Here is a 23239-nt window from a genome sequence, read left to right on the forward strand (position 1 = left end):
TCTCGCAGAACAATACATACCCGAGTAAACACTCAGCCTTGAGTCCGTCTGCTTCACACTCACCACGTAGCCACCGGGCATGTCTGTCGCTGTTGCATGTGCCACTGCGCCAGGTTTATACGGCTAGGGATTGAACTCGGGTCCTCACGCACATTAGGAAAGCGCCCTACCAAGGGAGCTGCATCCCAGCCCTGAAGGGTTTTACGGCAAGAGAGCCTAGCTGCTCTAACACTGCTGACACAGCAGGCAAGGGCTTCTGCTGTTCTTGCTCTTCTGGGGTTTGTTTTGGTTTCTGTGTAGCTCTGGCTGTCCTGGAACTCACTCAGTAGACCAGGCTGCCCTGGGACTCACAGAGATCCACCTACTCCTGAGACGCAAGCCTTCAACCCCAGCAGGAGAGTTTTAAAAGCCCATTTCTAGAACAACCTAGATGTTCTTCTCCGCTCTGATCAAGAACAAGCGGAAGGTCCGCTCTAAGAGAACCCTTCAGATTTCACTGGGGAGAAACACTGAACACATTTTCTCTTCTGAGTTTGGGAACGTCAGTCAGTCACTCGGGGTCCACCCTGGTCTCCTCTTCAATGTGGAGATCATACCGTCCACAGGGCAAAGAACCCCTGCTTGAGGCCACAGAAGACCCACAAAGAAACAGCTACATATCATTCAACTTTCTGGGCCTTGATTCTTCACTGTACAGAGAAAAAAAAAAAATATATATATATATATATATATATATATATATATAATTCTTTTTTAAGCTGAACGCAAATGCAGGTGTCAGCCAACTTACTGCTTCATATATCTAGGCCAGATCTGTGGCTGTATCCATTTAAGAAGTTTAGGTTCTTTTCCCAGAAAAGAGGCGAAGAGCAACATAATTATAGCTTCTATAACAGGAATATCCAAAAAAATTAAAAAAAAAAAAAAAGGATCCACCACTGTGTAGCAGGAAGAACAGTAGAAAAAAGATTATTCTTCGTCTCTAAAGACTAGATGTAAAACCTAAAAAACACAGAAATGTCACAAAAAATGCTGGAAGTCTTTGTTTTAGACCCAGCCCCTGTACTAGGCCCCAGTAGACCAGACCAACTGAAATGGAGTCACTGGCCCTAGGCGCCACACAGTCAGACTGGACCCTAAAACCGGAGCCCTCCTTGTTCTGCCTTTCAAGCCCCACTGTTCTGACTGCCCACTGGAAGGCCTGACCAATCACTTCATTGGCCTGAAATCCAAGTCAATTAGAGCCATGTGTTTGCTTTTACCTTGTCTTCTGAAAGGTTTAAGGCGCACTAAATGTTCTTTGTGTAATGTACCCATTCCCACAAAGCAGCAAAATAAAAACAGGACACCGGAAGTGACTTCCTTCACCTCGGTGCTTCTGCAGAGGCCTGTGCATCTCCAGACAGGCGGCTTTCTATATAAACAAGAACCCTGGATCTCTCTGTTACCTTAAAATAGGATACTGCAAGGCTGCCTTCTGAAATGTGCGTAATTAGCATTCATTGTTTTAAAAGGGAAAAACAAACTAGCCTTTATCTTCCATGCCAACCTGACACAAACCAGGGCATATCTGGGAAGAGGAACTGGCAATAGAAGAGTTGCTTCTAGATAATGGATGTGGGGGAGCTCAGCCCACTGCAGGCGGTGCCATCCCTAGAGCAGGTGGATTTGGGTTGTATAAAGACCCAGTTTAGCAAGCCATGAGGAGCACCCCTCCCTGATATCTGCTTCAGTTCCTGCCTCCAGGTTCCTGCCTTGACTTCCCTCCAGGAAGGACATAACATGGAAATATAAAATGAAATAAAGGGGCTGGAGAGATGGCTCAGAGGTTAAGAGCACTGGCTGCTTTTCCAGAGGTCCTGAGTTCAATTCCAGCAACCACATGGTGGCTCACAGCCATCTATGAGATCTGGTGCCCTCTTCTGGCAGGCAGGCATACATGCAGGCAGACCATTGTATACATAATAAAGAAATAAATTTTTTAAAAAAATTAAAAAATAAAATGAAATAAGCTGCCAGGTGCGGTGGCGCACATCTTTAATCCCAACATTCAGGAGGCAGATGCAGAGATGGATCTCTGAGAGTTTAAGGCCTGTCTTGTCTATATATTTCCAGGACAGTCAGGACAATGTAGAGACCCTACCTCAAAAAAATAAAGGAGGGAGAGAGGGAGGAATGGAGGGAGGAAGGGAGGGAGAGAGAAAGAGAGAAAGTAAAAAGGGAGGAAGGGAGAGAGGGAGAAATAAAGTAAGGAGGGAGGGAAGGAAGGAGGAAGAAAGGAAGGAGGGAGAGAGGGAGGGAGGAAAGAAGGGAGAGAGAGAAAGAGAACAAATAAATAATAAAAAGGAATAAACCCTTTCTTCCCCAAGTTACTTTCAGTCAGTGTTTTACCACAGCAAGAGAAACCCTAACCAGGTTTCTTGTGGGCCTGTATCTCGGAGACAAGTAAATCCTTTCTCCTCTTTTCTTATCAATGGAGAGCTGATCCAGGAAGGGTGAGAAGGGACTAGCAACTTGTGGAGGAGCAGCCTGCAGGAGGCAGACCCATGCTAACATAACTGACAGGGTCACATGAACAGTGTTGACCAAGGCAAATATCGGAGTTGTAAGAATGGCCTTCCTCCTCAACACCTATCCTTCAAAAGAAGGCTCACTACATGGAGGACCCTAAACTGAGCCTCTAGCTCCATCTCTGAGGTCCTCTTACAAGAATAAAAGGCAAGCACAAGCAGGTCCCGGGCTCCTTTGATCACAGGAAACCTGATATCTTGAAGGGTTGCCAAAGAAAGCAGCCAGTGGCTCAGGGAAAGGCCTGTGATTAAGAACTTGAACATTGACCCCGCCAGGGTGTGTGCAGGGGAAGGAGCGCAATGCAGTGACTAAAGAAAATGACTTTATGAGAATGTGCTTAAACTTCTGTTAGCACGTCTGTCCCTTGACGGACGTGAACAGCCACACCTAGCATGGCTCTCAAACACCGAGAAATAAGGGTACGGAAGAGGGTTTAAGTGTGCTGAGGTGTGAGGTGTCAGTCAGTAACTTAATGTTATGGTTTGAATCTGAAATACCTCCCCCAGAGGTTTTAAGTGCCCGTCCCTAGCCAGTGACTCTATTTTAAGAGGCTGTGGAACCTGTAGGAGGCAGGACCAAGCTGGCAGAACTGGGTCGTTAGGCACAGGTTACAGCCCAGCCCAAGGATCCTGCCTCACCTCCTCCTCATGCTCAAAGCACATGAAGAAACTGCCCCTGCCATCACCGCTTCCCCAAAACTGTGTGCCGAACTCAACAAGCGAACTTCCTTCGCTTACATTGACTCTGTCAAGCATTTTGGCCACATTGACATAAAAGTAAATAATGCACTTAATTTCTTTAACAAATGTGTATAAATTAACTTTTTAAAGTACAGTTTCTTTATACAATACATTATTTGTTATGCTTTATCTGTTCTACACTACAGTTACAGGTAACATATGTTTAAAACAAAAATAAAAGAGGAGAGAAATGACTTCATAGAGGCAGATGGATCAGGAGTTCAAGGCCAGCCAGGGCTACACAATCAATTTGAGGCCAGGCTTGGATATATGAGACCTTATCCAATAATAATAATAATAATGTTATTAGTATTATCACTTTAGAACACAGAAATACAATGCTTGATCTGATTTTCTAATGCCCACAAACTGAAGGAAGACAGGGTCTCTCAGGGCACCCCTGGGAGGTGGTTACTACTATAGGACCGACAGTATACTATTACTATAGGATCATGAGAAGTTTGCTGCCTCCTAGGTAAAAATCCTCACTGGGCATCTGGGAAGGCACACAATGCCTCCTGTGCCCTCGCACACCTTCCTGCCTTCTCCTAGGCCGCAGAACTTCTCTCTCTAAAACAGCAACAGCAAGATTTGCTCTGCTGGAATCCAAACATCTCATTGGTGGATACCTCGGCAATTCCAAGTCCGGGTTCCTTCCTTAAGGTTTTCTTACTGGACTGGGAGGTGACTCGGTCAGGAAAGGGCTTGCCTTGGCAGCAGGAGGATCTGAGCTTGATCCCCAGCACTGATGTGAAAAGCTGGGCTTGGTGGTACATATGGAGAATCCCATCGCTAGGGGGGAGACAAGAGGCAGATCCTGAGACTCACTGGCTGCTGGCTGTGCAGCCCAGCCTGTCTGGTGAGCTCCAGGCCAGTGAAAGACAGCTCAAAAACCAAGGTGGACAGAGCCAAAGCAACAAAAACTTAGGTTGTCCTCTGGCCTCCACATGTATGCATACATACTTGTGTACACATATGCACCAGCACACACATGAACACACACGTGCACGCACACACAAACACACATATTATTGCTGTTTTTAAGTGAACCAATTCCGTTTTGACAAAACTCATTATGTAATGGTCTGCTCTGTCCCTTTAAGAGACAAGCCACACCCACCCCCACCCCCCACCCCCAGGTGAGCTGATCTTCAGTTTCCAGCCTGAGTCCCTTCTCTCCCCAGAAGAGCCAGCTTCTGCCTAGCTCCATTCTCCCCACTTCTCCCCTCCCCCCAACTCTCTCTGCTTTTCCCCCTTCTTTTACCCCCTCTCCCCTTCCCTTCCATAACCCACTAAATAAATATCCAACCTCACTCTGCATGGTATGCCTATCCATGTCTCTGTCTCTCACATCTGTGTGGCTTGCTGCCCAGGACCAGCCGCCTTCAGAGACCGGCAGCATGGTCTGATGGCATGCCCATCTGTCTGTGTCTCCTCATGGGACTCACTGCTCCTCGGGGCCCACTGCAGCCACTTGGGAACTGCTCCGTCCCTGCCTAGGACTGGCTGCTCTCGGGGACCACTGCCCACTGCTGCCCCTTGGGGACCTGCAGCATTTCTGCCGCTGCAGTCACTCGGGATCCTGTAGCATTTTAGTTAATCCATCACACGTTAGACTAGGGGTTCCTACACTGGCAGCAGACGGGAAAACACTGCAGACTTACTTTGTGATGCTGGAGATTTCCTTAGACCCTCTAAACTTTGAACTCGCTCAACAGTAAACAGGAAAAGACTCCATGGCAGGAGTCAGGACTGAGAAAGCGCTTGATAAAAGATAGCATCCTCGGCAAATAAAGGCTCTCGTCCCACACAGTGCTGACCGAAAAGAATTAAAAACTTCAAATTCCTCAAAAGCTCCAAAGTCCCAAACTGTCTCCTCCGCATACAGTGTCCCAATCACCACCAACCACTGGCCAACAACACATGGAGCTGCGTCACTGTGAAGGCTTGGCGACATTGGTCTTAAAGCACAAGATCAGGGCCTGAGGCAGTAGTGGGCATGGAAAAATGGACACATAGAAACTCTAAGAACAAATATATACTATTACTGCCCAAAGGAAAAGGGTGGTGGAGTGACCAAGTCCATCTTCTCCTTGGCGAGGAGAAGCATGAGGGTCAGAGGGAGGAGGGCCTGATGTTCCCTGAGGGTCAGAGGGAGGAGGGCCTGATGTCCCCTGAGGGTCAGAGAGAGGAGGGCCTGATGTCCCCTGAGGGTCAGAGGGAGGAGGGCCTGATGTCCCCTGAGGGCCAGCGTGAGGGAAGGAAACAACAGGACCAGCCTTGGCCTCTCCCGGCTGGGGCCTAATGGTAGGTAGCATCCATGGTGGATGTGGCAATCGCACAGGGGCCACAGCCTAGGAGGGACCAGATTCCAGTCATAGCTGACTCAGAGCTCCTGCAATGCCAATTAGGAAAGAGAAACCTAAACTTTCTTGTATAACTTCTAATCAGTTTTTTTGGTTTGGGGTTTTGGGTTTTTTGGTTTTGTTTTTTAATTATGATACCCTTAAGTCAGGAAAAGAAAGGAGCCAAGCCAGGGTCCCTGGTTTCTCTATTGGCCCAGAGTATGATCATTTTTAAATTCCAAACTAATAGAATGAAATGATTCTTCTATATTTAGAAACATCGCTTATCTATGTGCAAATAAATTAGCCTTGAACTAGCAAGGAAATTAATAATAAATGAGCGAAGTGAACAAAATAGATTTCTGGGGAATTTTTGTCTTATTATTCCTGCAAAAAGAAACAATAATATTTCACATAAGGCATATTATTAAATAGATGCATGAAATCCCTCTTGCGAGTGGAGAAGGTAGAGAAATGGTGGGGGGGGGCTGGGAAGAGAGGGCAGACAGGGACGTGTGACCTGCATGTGACCTGGGGCTGCGAGAAAACACAGCTATCTAGAATCTCTGAAAAGCTGAAGTTGGCTGTCTTCCCATCTCAATCCATCATCTTACAGCAAGCTTGTGAGAAGACTATAACCCACGGCTGCTAAACCCAGAGAAATCTGTCAGGCTGTCTTCACTCTGAAGGAAAATGTTCAATCTTATTGAACCCCTGAAGCAACGGGCAGGACAATCCACTTGAGGCCATTGGGGCATGGAGGTTTCCCAGGGAGAGCAATGACCTGAAGAAAGGAGCTGCCTGACTCTGACATCAGGAAGCTGAATGAAGGCAGTTTCTGAGCCAGACTATTGGACAAATCTAGACTTGGCACCGGCAATCCTGTCACGTGCACACAAGTTCTCGCAGACGCAGCCTCAGAAACCACCAGCTAAATCTGCAAAGTCACGACGTCGCCAATTTTGCTTAAATGCTACCACCAAGTTAAATTGCTTCTCTGGTGACCAGACCACCCAGGGGATGGATAATACTTTCCTGGGACCAATGTTTAATAAGTGCCTCTCCTCTGCAATGCTCTCACACATAAAAATGAATTACTGCTTATAGACTTGGGCTGCCTGAAGGTCAAACTCTATAATATCACCATGAAAACACACTTTGCATGAAAAGCCATCTTAACTAAAATCGGGCCCCTGCTGCATAGAAAATCTGGTTATTCCCCTTTGTATCTGATTTCTACTCATTTTACAAACACCTGCAAAGGCCAGACTTCTCTCATCCTCACCACTCAATGCAGGACAACAAGGCACTAAAACTTAACTCAAAAGTTCTGTTCAAACGCCCCTGGACTCTTCCAAAAAGAGCATTCCTTTTCGGCTGCCTCCCTTCCCCATCCCCACACGCTCCGCCTCTATCTACCTCCCCAATCTCCTCAGCCTCGTTCTCAACATCCTAGGAATCTCCCCTCACTATCTCCCACAAGCACTTATCATCGGGGCCAGTCTCTTCTTGTTCACCTCACCCTACCTGCATCTCCACAGATTTCGGAAGCCTACCTATCTCTTAACTCACACCTGGAAGGGTCACAGTCCCGGCCTCCTCCTCTCTTTCTTTAGTTTTTCCATGGTTGTCATACAAAGTTTAGGTGTCCTCAACTTAGACATTCGGCCCACCTTTCTCTTAGGAATGCCTCACCTTTGAACACATCTACACAGATGTCACATTAAGAGGTGGTGGTTTTAAAACAAACGCGCACACTCACTGACACTCTTCCCCACCAGAGATGAGGTCTGTCTGCTTTCTCTCTCCTTGAGCCCAGGCTGGACTTGGCAACGCAGTTCTAACTACTGGAATGAGGTGGAAATGACAACGTGCGACTTACAAAGCAAGACTATAAAAAGCCACACAGCTCGTGCCTGCCCTTCCAAGGACTCCTTCTGAGAAGCGCTGAGTAAGTACGTCGGACACTTAGGCACCCCAGGGCCACATGCAGAGACATGGCCAACAAACAGGTATCCAAGGAACCCAGCATTGGAGTCTTCTAACAAGTCCCACCCCGACCTGAGAGGCGGGGCTCTAGATGAACTTAACCCCAGTCTCTCCCGCGCCCTAGTCTGAACACAGCAGAGCGCAGTGGACCTATGGCCATCCCGTTAGTGCCTCAGCTAGGTTTGCGGGAGAGTGGGCCTCACAGCCTGGGCAATGGGAACAGACTCAAACACAAACGGCTCTCCATAAACGCATTACCTCCTTCCTGAAGTCTAGTCCTTCTGTGTTGTCCACCACAGCTCTTCCACATCCAGTATGAACTGTTCTTTTCTCTCAGATTTTCACCTCAGTCTCTAGACATCTGACTTACTGTCCTGTAGGCCTCCCAGGAACCCAACACACCCATACTCCACAGCCTTCTCAACTCTGGCCTGGATCACAGAGACTCGCCCTATCTGACTTCTGCACGGTCTACTCAACCACCAAGTGACATTTCTTAACCCCAATTCCTAACCCTCAGTCACAAGGCTCTTCATGCTCCCCAGGGTCAACGCACCTGCAGGCAAGGCCATTTCTGGGGCTTCCAAACTCTGTCTTTGTGTTCTGAGTCTTCCCCACGAACGCTCTTCCTCCCTCTCTCTCGCACCACTCACTCCTACCATACTTGGTCTTCACCAGCTCAAGCCGTTCACACAGCAGAGTGGCTTCAATGACACTGATTTCTCACAGCTCCTGACTGAAGTCCAAAACGGAGGTGGCACCAGACAGAGAGCCCAGTGGAAGCTGTTATTTCTGGTTCACAGATTGTTTTTGCTGCATCTTCATGTGGTAGACAGAGAGATCATCCCTGTCCTGTCTCTCCCCTAAAAAGTCACTAACTGGGCTGTGGGGATGCCTCAAACAGTACTTGTGTGCCAGCACTGTGCCAAGTTCGATACTCAGAACCCATGGTTTGGGGGGGAGGGTTGTTGTTAAAAATAAACAGCCAAGGTAGCTTGTGTTTGTAATCCCAGCTGGGGAGGCAGACCACTGGGGCTCCTTGGCAGTCAGCCGAGCCTATCTGGAGAATTCATGCCAATTAGAGACCTTGTCTCAAAAAAACCAACATTGATCTCCAACCTCCATGCACACACACACAGACAGAGGGGGAGAGAGAGAGAGAGAGAGAGAGAGAGAGAGGGAGGGAGGGAGGGAGGGAGGGAGGGAGGGAGGGAGGGAGAGGGAGGGAGAGAGAGGCATTAGCCCTATTCATGAGTCCAACCTTCATGGCTAAATGACCTCCTGAAGTCCTCCCCTCCAAATGCCACCACACACTGGGACACCAACACATGAATGGAGATGACTATGCAAACGTCCAGGCCCGCGCACCCTGCAAGTCCAGGTTCGGAGAATGACTACTTTGAGATCTCCTCTGTGAACCAGAAGTTGCTGGCTTCCTCCCTGGCAGGTAGGTGGCTTTCCGATCACCCACTTCCATTGTCTGTCAGTCCAGACTGCTCCTGTGGTGTGGAATGTCCTTCTGTCTATGTGCTGTTTTTATTGGTTAACGAATAAATCTGTTTCAGCCAGGGGCTTAGCAGGATAGGGCAAGGCGGGAGTCCCAAGCCGACAGAGGAGACAGCCGCCTACACCCGAGCCTGCGGGTGGTCACCACATAGAAGTGTCTCTAAATCAATGACATTTGATCTGCATTGGGAGCCATTGAGTTCAAGTTCTCCACAGTCATCTAACTTGCCGCTTCAGGATCAGCAATACCTGTAGCTACTCAGATGTTCACCTAATTTTCACAAGCACTTGGGGCATTCTCAGTGTCAGAGGGGTAAGCTGACTTATCCAATGTCTCAGAACCAGAAAAGGTCACAGGAAATCTGGAATCAAGATGTGATTTCATACCCAGCATGCTTTGCTCTCAACACTTACAATTAACTCTGAAGCGAGAGGACAGACAGACATACAGGCCACCTTCTACACTCTACAGTGATGCTACAATGATGGAGGAGGGTCATTTGTCAATGTGTTAATTTTATTGGTTAATAAAGAAACTGCCTTGGCCTTTCATAGGCCAGCCCTTAGGTGGGTCGAGTAGACAGAACAGAATGCCTCAGACAGACGCTATAGCTCTCCTCTCTAAGATGGACGCAGGTTAAGATCCTTCCCGGTAATGGTGCTACACAGATTATTAGAAATGGGTTAATCAAGATGTGAGAATTAGCCAGTAAGAGGCTAGAGCTAATGGGCCAATCAGTGTTTAAAAGAATACAGTTTCCGTGTAATTATTTCGGGGCATAAGCTAGCCAGGCGGCCCGCGAGCCATGTGGCTAGAACGCAGCTCACAGCCCACTTCACTACACTACTGCCCTTCAAGGGAAAAGGGACACGAGTGGCTTCTAGATGATGTTAAGTTGGACAATGTACGTCTTAGCCTGACACCACTGATCAGAAGCCCAGATAGGTCTATGCCAAGCACTGTGCTCTGCAGAACTCATTCGATAAAGCAGCGTCACCACTAGCGCCTGCCCCCACGAGTCTAAAAAATTAAAAATAGAGTTTAAAAAAAAGGAACCTCAATGCATTTAGTATGAAGCCCAGCACACAGAAAGCACTCCAGAACGCTCCAGAAATGTCGTCACACTAAAAGGACTCCAAACAACCCACAGATGGGAGGCAGGCCCGAGACTTCGTTCCTCTGCACCTTCAGATTCCAATTTCATTTTAATTAACCGTGAGGAAAATATTTCTAAAGAGTGTGCTGTGTCCTGCTCAGCAATCATGAAAGCAAAACAAAACTGGTGTTTGATTCAATGTCATTTTCTTAGAAACCATAAGTTTAGGGAGAGCAGTGGTTTTGTGGGCTCTCCACAGTCAGCAGAGTAAATCTGGGGAAGCTGTGACAGCTGCCTATACCCTCACAAGCAGATGAAATCGGCAGTAGTGCTGAGAGACCCAGAAACAGCAAACAGCGGAACTCTCGTGGGCATCACACCTGGGGTTCTGATGCCAATCACTGAGAGTTGTGGGTTTGTTCTCCTCGGTTCTTGGAGCTCAGGAAAAACCATGCTCTGGAAATAGTAAGCTACACATGACAGCTCACACTTGTGACCCCAGTACTTAGAGGAGTGAGCCTGAGGACTTTTGTGGGTTCTAGACCAGCCTGGGATCTCAAAACAACAGGCAGACAAACGTCCCAGACAGAAGCACTCTGTAAGCTTCACTGTTACAACTGTTCCATATTATTAGTGTATTTATAAATCAAACACTACCAAAACAACATACAAAGTGCTAGCTGAATGTCTGGGCATCTACTAGGTGGATGATGTGGTGGTTTGGATGAAAATGGCCCCCATAACCAGGCAGTGGTGGTGCACGCCTTTAATCCCAGTACTTGGGAGGTGGAGGCAGGTAGATCTCTGTGAGTTTAAGACCAACTACAAGATCTAGTTCCAGGACAGGCTCCAAAGATACAGAGAAACCCTATCTTGAAAAAAAGAAAAAAAAGGAAAAAAAAAAGAAAAGAAAATGCCCCCCATAGGTTCACAAGGAGAGTCACTATTAGGAGGCATGGCCTCATCGAAGTGGGTGTGGCTTCATTGGAGAAGAGTGTCCTTGGGGGTGGACTCTGAGGTCTCAGAAGCTCAAGCCAGGTTTAGTGACTCACGGTCACCTCCTGTTGCCTGTGGAGCCAGATGTAGGACTCTGGGCTCCCTCTCCAGCACCATGTTTACCTGCCTGCCTCCAAGCTTCCTGCCACGGCGATAATGGACTAAACTGTTAAGTCAGCCCCAACTAAATGTTTTCCCTTTACAAGAGTTGGTGTGGTCATGGTGTCTTCTGGCAGCAATAAAATTCTAACTAGGACAGATGGTTTTAGACTATCTTCCACAGCAGGAGGGACAATACACTCGACACACCCTGTGTACCAGTAGCGGCAAAGCGGGCATCCCTTTGATAAATGCTCCACAAGGGCAAAGTGTTTTCCTTTTTCCTGGTCAAGAGAAACAGGCCCTATGTCCTTCACAACCACGTTCAAAGAAACTATTCTAGAACGCAATGAGGGGCCTGGGGTGTGGCTCTGTGGATGTTGCCCAGCACACGAGGCTCTGGATTTGGTCTCCAGCACTACGGAAATCAAGTTCAGCGTCATGCACCTATAATGCTAGTACTTGAAAAGGGGAGGCAGGAAGATCAGAAGTTCAAGGTCATCCTTGTCTACATGCAGGTCCAGAACAGCCTGAGATGTAAATAAATAAATAAACAGTACCAAGACCTCCCATGTATCTTAGGCTGAGAAGACATTAGTAACACTGAAATATCAAAGAACTTGGTTTATTAAAGCAATGACATGGCACCATGCCCAATTATCCTCTGCTGAATAAAAACTTAACCAGTGCCGTCTACTTTATGCACACATAGCATTTTTACAAACACTGCAGAAGGAAAGTGCCTATCTCTTCTATTTACAAAGCACATTTCCTGTGGTTTATAGAAAGCTAGGAGCATATTAGGACATATATTCCTGCCTCCCGGCTAAGCCAGTCTCTCTCCCTGATTCTTAGCCTTTACTGTCGACTCCCGCCTGACTCTGTTCACACTAGCATTCTCTCGACTCAGCAAGTGTGTGATGTGGCTCACACTTGTGAACTGCCTCTGGCAAACACCCACGATGAGTATGGAGAGGTGTTCCAGGGACATCTCCTTTCTAGCTGAGGTCAGACTCTAGCAGGCTGGATAAACCACTTTCTTTCCTTTTCTCGCCCTACTGACTGGGCCATACTTTCCATGCTCGTCCACACTGGCTCCAACAGCCTCAGGATGCAGCAGGGGACACGTGAGCCATTGAGTTCTCAGTCTTTTATATGCAACTTTAAAACCTGAATTTGCATTTATCTGCAACATGAAGCAGTGTTTGTGAGCTAAGGTATAGCTCACAAACGAATAGCTAAACCCACTGTTTTAGTACTGATTATGAAAGCATTTGAAGCCAGAAGACAGACTCTAAGAAAGAAGTATCAAAGGCCACTTGGAGGAATACAATGTGCCTAAAATGTCACCTAAAGGCTTTACTCTTAATACTAAATCTCGTTAGTTAAGTTGGCAACTTCTCTTACAGCATTATTTATAATAAAAAAAATAACAGCCAATAAAGAGGAGAGACATCAATGTCAACATACCAATGACAGTGTCACCAATAATTTCTGGGAGTCCCTTCACGGTCATCACATGACACTAAGGAAATCAGGGTCACTTCTTGGGGCTCTTACTCTCATTAATACAAGAATTTAAGACGTCTCTCTTACTGGAGTTTCCAAGAAAACCCCATGGCAGGCAAGTGGTAGATCTCAGCAGCTGTCCGTGAAGGAAGATGAAGCAACGAGAGAAAGCAAACCATGATGTTTTGGTTAAGTCATGATGTTCTGGCAAAGCCACGATGTTCTGGTTAAGCCATCATGGCCATCAGCCACATTGGCAAAGGAACAACCAAATGAAGGTAGGGAGCATTAAAGAAAGAGTGAAAAGTCCCAAAGTAACATTTAAAAAAAAAATTAGGTTCTAGCCAGTGCGCCAAAGAAAGAGGGAGAAGAGAAGGAAGGCAGAAGTTATGACCTTCTGTGCTTGGACTCGGGAAGCAAACAGACCCCAGGGAACACTGGATGGGACCAGGGGCAACAGCAGAAAAGCCTGGAATTGGGGAAGGAAAAGCACATCATCTTATTAAGGGGTAATTAGTCCTCCTACCTCTTTGATAGCTTAAGGTGAACTACCTTAGTGAGGAGTGGTTCCTTGGTCAGATGCTAGATCAACCCAACTGGGTTAACTCTTAGAAGAGGAGACAATGGCACACAGCCACCTGATGGAGGACTCCATTTCTACCCATACCACAGTGAAGCATAAAACCATCATTCTTTTTAAACTGTGGTAAATGTCCTATAATCTAATAGCATCCAAAACAACTTATACACACGGTATGATTCTGACAAACACTACTGAAGGTAATCAATTTAAACACACACACAGAGACTAAGCTGTTGTATGCGACAGCATGCCTGTAACCCTAGTACTCAACAGGACCATGAGATCAAGACCACCCTGAGCTCCATAGTAAGAGAGACAGGGAAAGAGATGGGGGAGGGAGGAAGAGTGAGAGGGAAGGAGGGGAAGGGAAAAAGGCAAGGAAAGGGAATGAGGTGAAAGCAAACCGGTTTCTACAGTCAAGAAAACAGGATAAACTGGTGGCATTTCTTTTCAGTTCACTGCGAGGTTCACTGAAATTTCATTTGGAAATAAAATCTGGCAGGAATGGTAAAGAAGAAACTCGGACAGCAAGGGAAAGGAAAGGAAACATCAGTGAGGGAGCTGCGCCTCCCACAGCCTGTGGACATCCTGTGAAGTCAGCTGCTCTCGGTGAGCATGCAAATCAAGGAGAAAAAAACAGGCAAGAGTTTAGTGTCTGCTACAGTGGTGTTTGGAATAGGAGGGGGAAACCCCTGGGCAGGCAATGGTGTTGGGTGCCTGGGCAGAGAATTGTATTGGGGGGAGGTTGAGGTGCTGAAATTCTAACCTCACGATTCTGATTACAATAAACTCCAGATGGAAGATTCAAATGTAAAAAATAAAACCATCAAAACATAAAGTCCATGCCAGGCGGTGGTGGCGCATGCCTTTAATCCCAGCACTCGGGAGGCAGAGGCAGGCGGATCTCTGTGAGTTCGAGACCAGCCTGGTCTACAGAGCTAGTTCCAGGACAGGCTCCAAAGCCACAGAGAAACCCTGTCTCAAAAAACAACAACAACAAAAAAAACCATAAAGTCTAAGTGAAGAAGGCATTTCTAGGAATGATTCATAAGCTAGAAGCTATAAATGAAAAGACAATTGCTTAGTGTTTCTGCTTGGGAAAAACAATCACCATGAAGTCAAAGAAGGGACTGCAAGCTACAAAAAGCAAACACCACCTCATCTCATGGACAAGAGGCAGCACCTCGCAAAACAAGACAGGGAAATGAGGACAGTACCATGGGGAAACTGGCAATGACGACAGTTTCACGCTTTACCGAAAATGAAATATAAATGTCGAGCACATCCAAAGACACGGATACACGTTCCTGTCAGAAAAAGGTGGAGAGGTTCACGTCTGAGGGCTACGGCAGCAAGCTTACCACAAACGAGGCCAATACGGGCTACTTGGTGAGAATAGGGAGGGGGATAGAGGTGCGGTGGTAAGGGTGGGGAATGAGTCATCGTTCTTTTGTGAGATAAGCAAAGCTGGAAATGTGCAAGAATACGGACCACATGGTGTGGGGAAGCAGACGTTCACACATGCCAGTGGGATAACTGGCACTTCCCATGGAGGAGGACTTGGCACAATCAAAAGTGAACAGTCACACTCTTCTAAGAATTCTTCCCACAGGCATGATGCACACAACGTGTATTTGCTGCAGTTTGCTCCGGCAGGAAAATCCCAGCTCAGGACACGGCATGCCAAGACAGGCTTCCTCCGGCTGTCAAGTTACCGTTCTACTGCTGTGAAGAGACACCATGACCAAGGCACCTTATAAAGTAAGGACGCTTGGCTGGCAGGCATGGCGCATGAGCCTGATCCACAGGCAGGAGCAAGGGGCGGGGGAGGGACATGGAGGATGAGGGAGAGAGGGAGAGAAAGAAGGAGAAAAGGGGGAAGGGGGAAGAGAGGGAGGATGAGGGAGAGACTGGGCCTGGCAGGGCTTTTGAAATCTCAGCGCCCACTCCAGTGCCACACCTCCTCCCACAAGGCCACACCTCCTCCCAAAAGACCACACCTCCTCCCACAAGGCCACACCTCCTAAACCCCTCCCCAACAGTATAGGGACTAGGTATTTAATACATGAGCCTATGGGAATCATTCTCATTCAAACCAAGTTACTGATTGTTCTGGGCTAAACAAAATGAGCAGCAGTAGGTGCAGGAGGGCATTCTGGCCCCATCTTTCCATCCTGAAATGAGATAATGCTCCCATGAAAGCCCTCTCCAAACCAGAGGCAAAGAAACGGAGGTAAGGAAGGGAAGTCCAAATGCTAACAAACCTTTTTACAGCCTGGTCATACCACAAGCGTTTAACCCCAGCACTTAGAAGACAAATGCAGGAGGATCTCCACGAGATCAAGGACAACCTGGTCTACATAAAGAGAAGTTTTTCCATACATGACATTTAAATGCCTATTAATGAGAAACAAGTTAAATATTGCCTAACTTAGACATAATATACGTATGAGCAGGCATGTCCAAATGGCCTTAAAAATAAAACTATCCGAGTCACGGCACCAATGTTATTATTTTTTATGCGGGGGGGGGGGGGGGGGGTGTTGTTCGGGAGGGGGAGACACGAGACGCGCGGGGTTGGGGAAGGAGAGACAAGACACGCGGGGTCCCACGTGGGTAAACTTTAATGGGGGAGGGTAACATACAAGGAACGGGAGTGAAGAGACGAAAGGGAAAGAGGAGGGGAGAGCGCGAGAGAAGAGAGAGGAGAGAGGGGGGGTTGGAACGCCCATTTTTAAAGGGCTCTGGGCATTTTGGGGTTTGTAGTCCACTTGGAGACTGTATTTTCTGCGCATGTGTGGCCTTGTCTCCAGAGGAACAACAGTATTTGGGAGGCAGAGGCAAGAGGACAGGAGTTTAAGGTCAGCCTAGAACTGGAAGAGACGTCTTTTAAAACAAATAAATAGTAAGGAAATGGCTTAATTGGCAAAAGTGCTTGTTCTCCATAAGGAACTGAGTTCAAAACCCCAGTACATACTGGATGGCAGTGAATCCCAGCACTCAGAAGCAGAGGCAGAAAGATCTCTGAAGTAGTAGCCTGCCTGGTCTATAGAGCAAGTTCCAGGATAGCCTGGGCTACACAGAGAAACCCTGCCTTGAAAAACAAAAATAAAAAAACAGCACCCATGTGAAAAACAAGGTCACTATCAATGCCTGTGACCCCATCAGTAGGGACAGAGACAGAAAATTCCAGAAGCTCACCAGCCTGGCTAAAATGTTGAGCTTCAGGCTCAGTGGGCAACTTTATCCGAAGAAATAAGGTGGAGAGAGATAAAACCACTTGTTTTTCCCTGGCCTCTGAACACACACACATACAACAATGAAGCTGCTGGACACATGGCTCACCATCTGAGCCCTTACCTGGGTTCAATCCCCAGGCCCAGGTTCATCCAGCAGCCCCAGCAAAACAAAAACAAATTTTATTTTCTTTCTATTCCTCCCCGTTTCTAATTTTTCTAAAATAAATTATTTTAACCCCCCTCAAAAAAACCACATATTTTTAGAGCTTAATGTTGGTGTTGTTTTTTTTTTCAATTTTCATTAACAACTTAGGTGCCCTGAATCACCAGGCCACAGTGGCCTCCACCTCTGACCCCCTGCACACAGTCAGAAAGACTGAAAGTTCTAGGCCAGCCTTGGCTACCTAGCAAGATCCTGCTGGATCAAACCACCAATCAACCAACAAATCCTTTGATCTCTTCTTTAAACTACGGTATCTTTGCAGCTGGTGCCCAGCCACTTTAAAGTCTGTGGGGGTCTCAAAAGAGATTTTACAACAGTCAACAGGGAAAGCAGCAAATTAACCCCAAGAGGGTTTAATATGAGCTTAGGCTGCAGCAAAGGGCTCCTCACAAGGACCAGGGGGACTGGGCGTGGCTTTGTTCTGCTCTGCCGGTGGGTGTGTCACACAGATTATTCTGTTTAGAGAATCTGCTAAAAGACCTCAACCACTCCCACTACTCAGCTTTCCCCCTTGGGATGGTCAGGCAGGCTGTCACAAAAAAATACAAGCAGAAAGTGAAGGAACCCTAACGAAGATCCATGCAGACCATATGGGAACGGAGGGTGCTGAGCAATAACCTGGGCAGATCGCTCCTGATGTCACCCGAGGAGACCCTTTGGGTTATCCATTCTTCTCTACACCTACTTTACTCTCAAATAAGTGACATCCCAGATCTGAGCTATCTCTAAGGCTAGATGGTTAAAGAACAACACATCATTCCATTGTTCTTCCCCTCTGCCTCTTCTCTCCTCGGGTTTCTGGCTCTGGTAACCATTCCTTTTTCCCTTTAAATACTATTCCACTGACAGGAACACCATGCTCAGGAGATGGACTACGGCTGTCACACACAGTATCCCTGACAGGATCACCATGCTCAAGAGATGGGCTACGGCTGTCACAGTATCCCTGACAGGATCACCATGCTCAAGAGATGGGCTACAGCCGTCACAGTATCCCTGACAGGATCACCATGCTCAGGAGATGGGCTACAGCCGTCACAGTATCCCTGACAGGATCACCATGCTCAAGAGATGGGCTACGGCTGTCACACACAGTATCCCTGACAGGATCACCATGCTCAAGAGATGGGCTACAGCCGTCACAGTATCCCTGACAGGATCACCATGCTCAGGAGATGGGCTATGGCTGCTACAGTATCACTGACAGGATCACCATGCTCAGGAGATGGGCTACTGATCTCACAGTATCACTGACAGGATCACCATGCTCAGGAGAGGGGCTACGGCTGTCACAGTATCCCTGACAGGATCACCATGCTCAGATGGGCTACGGCTGTCACAGTATCACTGACAGGATCACCATGCTCAGGAGATGGACTACGGCTGTCACAGTATCCCTGACAGGATCACCATGCTCAAGAGATGGACTACGGCTGTCACACACAGTATCCCTGACAGGATCACCATGCTCAGGAGATGGGCTACGGCTGTCACAGTATCCCTGACAGGATCACCATGCTCAAGAGATGGGCTACAGCCGTCACAGTATCCCTGACAGGATCACCATGCTCAAGAGATGGGCTACAGCCGTCACAGTATCCCTGACAGGAACACCATGCTCAGGAGATGGACTACGGCTGTCATCCTATCACAGCACTCAGGTTCTTACTGACATAAGGGAGTCCTTGCATATAAATATTTATTCAGTAAAGGAGACAGGAGGGCTTTGTTGTCACACAGGCATGCTCCAGTAAGCAAGTGGCACAGCGGTGCAGTGTAGGAAACACCATCCACGTTAAGTTCTCTGCCCAGCTAACGCCTGAGCATGCGTGGAGAGCAGTATGCAAAGAAGGTATTTTTGAGATCCCTTGCAATAGAAAGAAAGCATGGTACCCAACGTCTAAACAAAAAGTAGAAAAGTAACCTGGGCATATACTACAAAGTATTAAAGAACATGACGGAAATTTGTTTATTTTAAGCTTATAGGTCTGTTAAGGGGATTAGTAGCAGCCAGCGGTGGTGGCACAGTCCTTTAATTTCAGCATTTGGGCAGCAGAGGCAGGCTGATCTCTGTGAGTTCGAGGCCAGCCTGGTCTATAAGAGCTAGTTTCAGGACAGGCCCCAAAGTTACAGAGAAACCCTGTCTTGAACAAAACAACAACAAAAAAAGATCAGTAGCAAAATATATGGCACCAGCATCATACAAGGAAATCTAAGGCCTTCTCAAGAGAGTTCATGTAAGACAAGAAGGGGACATTTAACTTAAGTCCTTTAGTCCCAGCACTCGGGAGGTAAAGGAAGGTGGATCTCTAGGAGTTCAAGGCCAGTCTGGTCTACAAAGCAAGTTCCAGGACAGCCAGGGCAGCTACACGTAGAAACTGTCTCAAACAAAACAAAATAAAAAAGGAAGGAAAGTTTTAGGAATATTTTCTAACTGTGAGCTCTCTGCTGAAACAAAATAATCACAATCAAGCCAAGTCAGACCAGATTAAAAGATGTCCAGATTTAATTAGACACCTGCACTCCCGGGTGGCCCTGAGGGAACGAGATGTCGCCAACGTGACCACCAGAGAAAAAGGGAAAAACACCTGTTTATTTTCTGGTGAGTAGTTTAAATAACCCTAACCCATGGGAGTGGTCTTGAACTTTCCTGGGGAAGGGGATCAAGGTTCCAGGGGCACAGGGGAGGGGCCTCCAAAGATGGAGGCTGGCGGAGGCTGGGACTTCGGGGGTGGGGGAGGAGGGATTAAGTCCAAAGACTTTACAGTTTAGATTGAAATACTCTGGGGACGAAAAACAATGACCTTACAATTAAATAAGGCCACAATCACAGTTTGCTACAGTCCATCCCAGTCAACACTGGGATGATGCTGGTGGGCACCAGATTTAAAACCACACATCTCACGGCCAGCCCTTCGCGAATTGCATGCACACTCCTTCAGGGCAGACCCACCAGCACTGCCAGTTCAAAGGTCCTTACAGGTAAAGTTATCTGGCCTGCTTAACACAGCCTTATCACAGAGAAAAGGAAGTAGGAAAAAAAAAAAAAAAAAAAGAGCAGGAAACAAAGAGACCGAAAAGGGAACTAGGGAGACAGAGGGTGGCAGCTGGAGGCAGCCACACAGGCACTTTCAATCCAAAGCATCAACAAGCCTTGCTGAGTACTTACATTCCCTGGAGTCCAGCTGAGGGCAGGCGGCCTGTCACAAAGGTTTAGGGAAATTCCTGGCAAGAATAAGGCAACTGGCCTTCCCCCCACACTCTCCAAAGGGGCAGGGTGTCCAGCTGAAAACCATGACAGCAAAACAAGTAACTATGTCACACACAGGAAACACTTGAACATTATGATGACTCTCCTCACAATGCCTAGAATTAGGAACTTAAAATCCCATGAACCACACAGTGCATTAACCGGCTGAGGCAGCTGCTAGACGAAAACACGCAGTCCATTGCGAGTCGCCCAGATACCTAAACAAAACAGCACTTTGGCGCACTTCAAAGTAGCAAGCTGTTACTGAAAAACATCAGTATGTTAAACGTGGCACTGCGAAAACACATACACAGACTCGCATGGAACACACAAACCAATCACGCACATATGTATTACCCAGACAGTTCGCATGAAAAGTCACATGAAATAATACTGGTTTATAAAGGTGTCCTGGAGGTTTCTAATACAGACAAACTTTCTAACTCTTTGACCCATAAAGGTCAAGTTACTTTGTTAATTCAGTCAACCGCACAGGCTCAAAAAGGAAACACAACCCCCAAAAGCCAAAAATCTAGACAGTTTGTGTGCATGAGTAACAAGCTCACGAGCATATAACATATTGAACGTCAGGTTTATAAGCACACACAGTGTGAACTTAGAAGAATGGGGGGTTACTAGGGTTAAAATGCTACCTTACAAATTAATCGTAAATAGAATACAGTACAAGTAAAATATGGTTTTATTTATATTTTTAATAACTCATTCTTGAAACTCATACCAAAGGCAAACACCGGCGGCAAGTAAGCACAAAATGAAGTGTCCTACCGGGGCACACAACAGGAACGATTCCTAAACCCACTTCGTAAACACCGAGTATTTTCTTTAGCATTTGTAAACCGTCACCCATACCAGTTTCACAGCAGCGCTCTTCATTGGAGTCAATATTTCAATCGAAACCCACAACCTACTCTGGCCACATCCCCATTACGATTCTATTCCTGGCGATTTCTCTTGAGTTGCTGTCTTAGGAAGAAAATAGAAAGCCGTGGTGCACGGAATCTCTAAGATTCACCTGGCCACTAAGATCCAGACCATGAACGCTCCCTTCCCCCAACCAAGCAGACAAGCAGCACTCTACTGTTTCGGGACTCCTAGTACGACGAATATCTACATCCAAACACTGTGGCCATGGGCTCAAAGACCACCGAGAATCCTAACTGGTAGGTAGGAAGTCTTCTCAAGTCATGGTCCCACCTGAACCCCATCACTTCCAGGATATGGCGGTGACCCTGAGGCCAGCGCGCCGCCTGAGTGGTCCTCCCAGCGCGTGTACAAGCACCTCCGCCGGCTCTCGCTCCCCTTCTCCCCGGTACACTCGCACGCGATTGCGCACACTCGCTCGAGCACGCCGGAGCACACTCGCTCACACTCACGCTCCAGCGAAGAGGCCCCTTTGCCCGCTCCGCGCTCGTGAGGGGCTCCCAGGCTCGGCCACCGAAGCGTGCCGGGTCGGGGTCGCCCAGACGCCGCTCCGAGGCTCCGCGCGGTCGCCGGGACCCTGCCACAGCCTACCTTGCTCGCCGCGGTCCATGTCTGTGCCACCTCGCTCCCGGCGCTCCGCCCGCCGCGCTCCTCCGCGCCGCTCCGCGCTCCGCCCGCGGCCGCCGCGCAGTCCCCACCCCGGGCGTTGGCGCCGCCCTCCCGGGAGCCGGTCCCGGGCGTCACCGACCACCTGACCGCGACCTGTGCGCTCCGCCACGTCGGCGCGGGCGGCGGCGCCGGGCAGGAGTCCTGAAGGTCGGAAAAGGCCAGGGAGGGGCTGAAAAGGGAAGGAACGGGGACTCCGAGGCCGGGCAAGCAGCTGCGAGTCGGTGGCGTTTGCACTTCGCTCGCAAGTTTGCGACGCCGAAAGTTTCCTCCCAGTCCTCTGGTCTCGCGACTGCCCCTTTCTCCGCCCCTGTGCACCTGCTGGAACGGAAAACACTGTTTGCAAGGTGGAACGAGTCATTTGGGTGACTTAGTGTTCTTGAACCATAGCCATACTTGATTCAGAGTAAATTCTTATTACTGTCGAAGTGTTTATATGTGTGTGTATGAATGTATGTATATGTATATATCAACATTAAGGTAAATTTGGCATGGAAGGAAATACTATAATATGAAAACGAATTTGAACTACATATGTCTGGGAGTGTAGTTTAGTCTTAAAGGTGTAGGCGTAGCATGCTCGAGGATGGTACATTTGAGACTAGCACGGACTATATAACAAGATGCAAGACCCTGTCTCAGATTTTAAAAAGAACGCTTGCCTTATCCCTCATCTCTTGAAGAATTTACATACTCATTCGTGTATGTAAATGTTCTCGTTTTTCTTCCTGTTTGGGAACCCGCGTGTCGCACAGCTGAAATACTGCCCAGGCAAGACCTTGTAGCTGGAGATAGCTCTCCAGGAATAAGCAAGGTTGGCCTCGTTGGGGCTCTGTGTGTCAACTTGGCACAAGCTAGTGAGGAAAGAACCTCAGCTGAGAAAATGCTTCCTTGAGATGCAGCTGTAAGGCCTTTTCTCATTTAGTGACCAATGGGGGAAGGCCCTGCCCATGTTGAGTGGTACCATCCCTGAGCTGCTGGTCCTCTGTTCTCTAAGGTTAGATGAGCAAGGCAATAAGCAGCTGCTCTCCATGGCCTTTGTTCCGCTGCTCCTTCTGGGATCCTGCCCCGTCTGAGTTCCTATTCTGTATTGCTTCAGCGATGAACAACAATGCTCAAGTGAAAGACAAATAAACCCTTTCCTCCCCAGCTTGCTTTTTGGTTATGGTGTTGCACAGCAATAGAAATCCAAGCTAAGACAGGCTCCAAGAAACTATTTAAAGAAAGGGACAGAGATCCCTTCTTGGCTGCATGTAAAAGAATAATTTCAGCATTAGGGAAGAAGAAGGAGGAGGACCACAAATTTGGAGTCAACCTGGGCTACCAAGGGCTACGAGAGAGAGAGAGAGAGAGAGAGAGAGAGAGAGAGAGAGAGAGAGAATTATTTTCCACTTTACTTACAGGAGCAATGAGCACAGTGTAACTAGAAGGAAGGAAGCCAAGGATGGCTGGCAGAGACAAAGGCAGAATGGATCTGGTTATGT

At 47.7% G+C, this 23239-nt stretch overlaps 1 protein-coding gene across 5 annotated transcripts in view; it reads right to left on the reverse strand.

Annotated features, from left to right (window-relative positions):
• Nucleotides 1-22014, reverse strand: part of Tpd52 (tumor protein D52) — a 95374-nt gene extending 73360 nt beyond the window's left edge. For 3 of the 5 annotated variants that reach the window (XM_057790292.1, XM_057790291.1, XM_057790290.1), the window contains exon 1: nucleotides 21681-22014. In XM_057790292.1, the coding sequence (XP_057646275.1) occupies nucleotides 21681-21699 (19 nt within the window). In that variant the 5' untranslated portion in view covers nucleotides 21700-22014. Of the gene's footprint in view, nucleotides 1-21362; nucleotides 21383-21541; nucleotides 21603-21680 lie in introns of those variants that run through there. The other 2 variants (XM_057790295.1, XM_057790294.1) reach the window with 2 other exon arrangements.
• Between the last annotated feature and the right edge of the window lie 1225 nt (nucleotides 22015-23239).

This window comes from Chionomys nivalis, chromosome 16 (genome assembly GCF_950005125.1).
Source record: "Chionomys nivalis chromosome 16, mChiNiv1.1, whole genome shotgun sequence".
Classification (NCBI taxonomy): Eukaryota; Metazoa; Chordata; class Mammalia; order Rodentia; family Cricetidae; genus Chionomys; species Chionomys nivalis.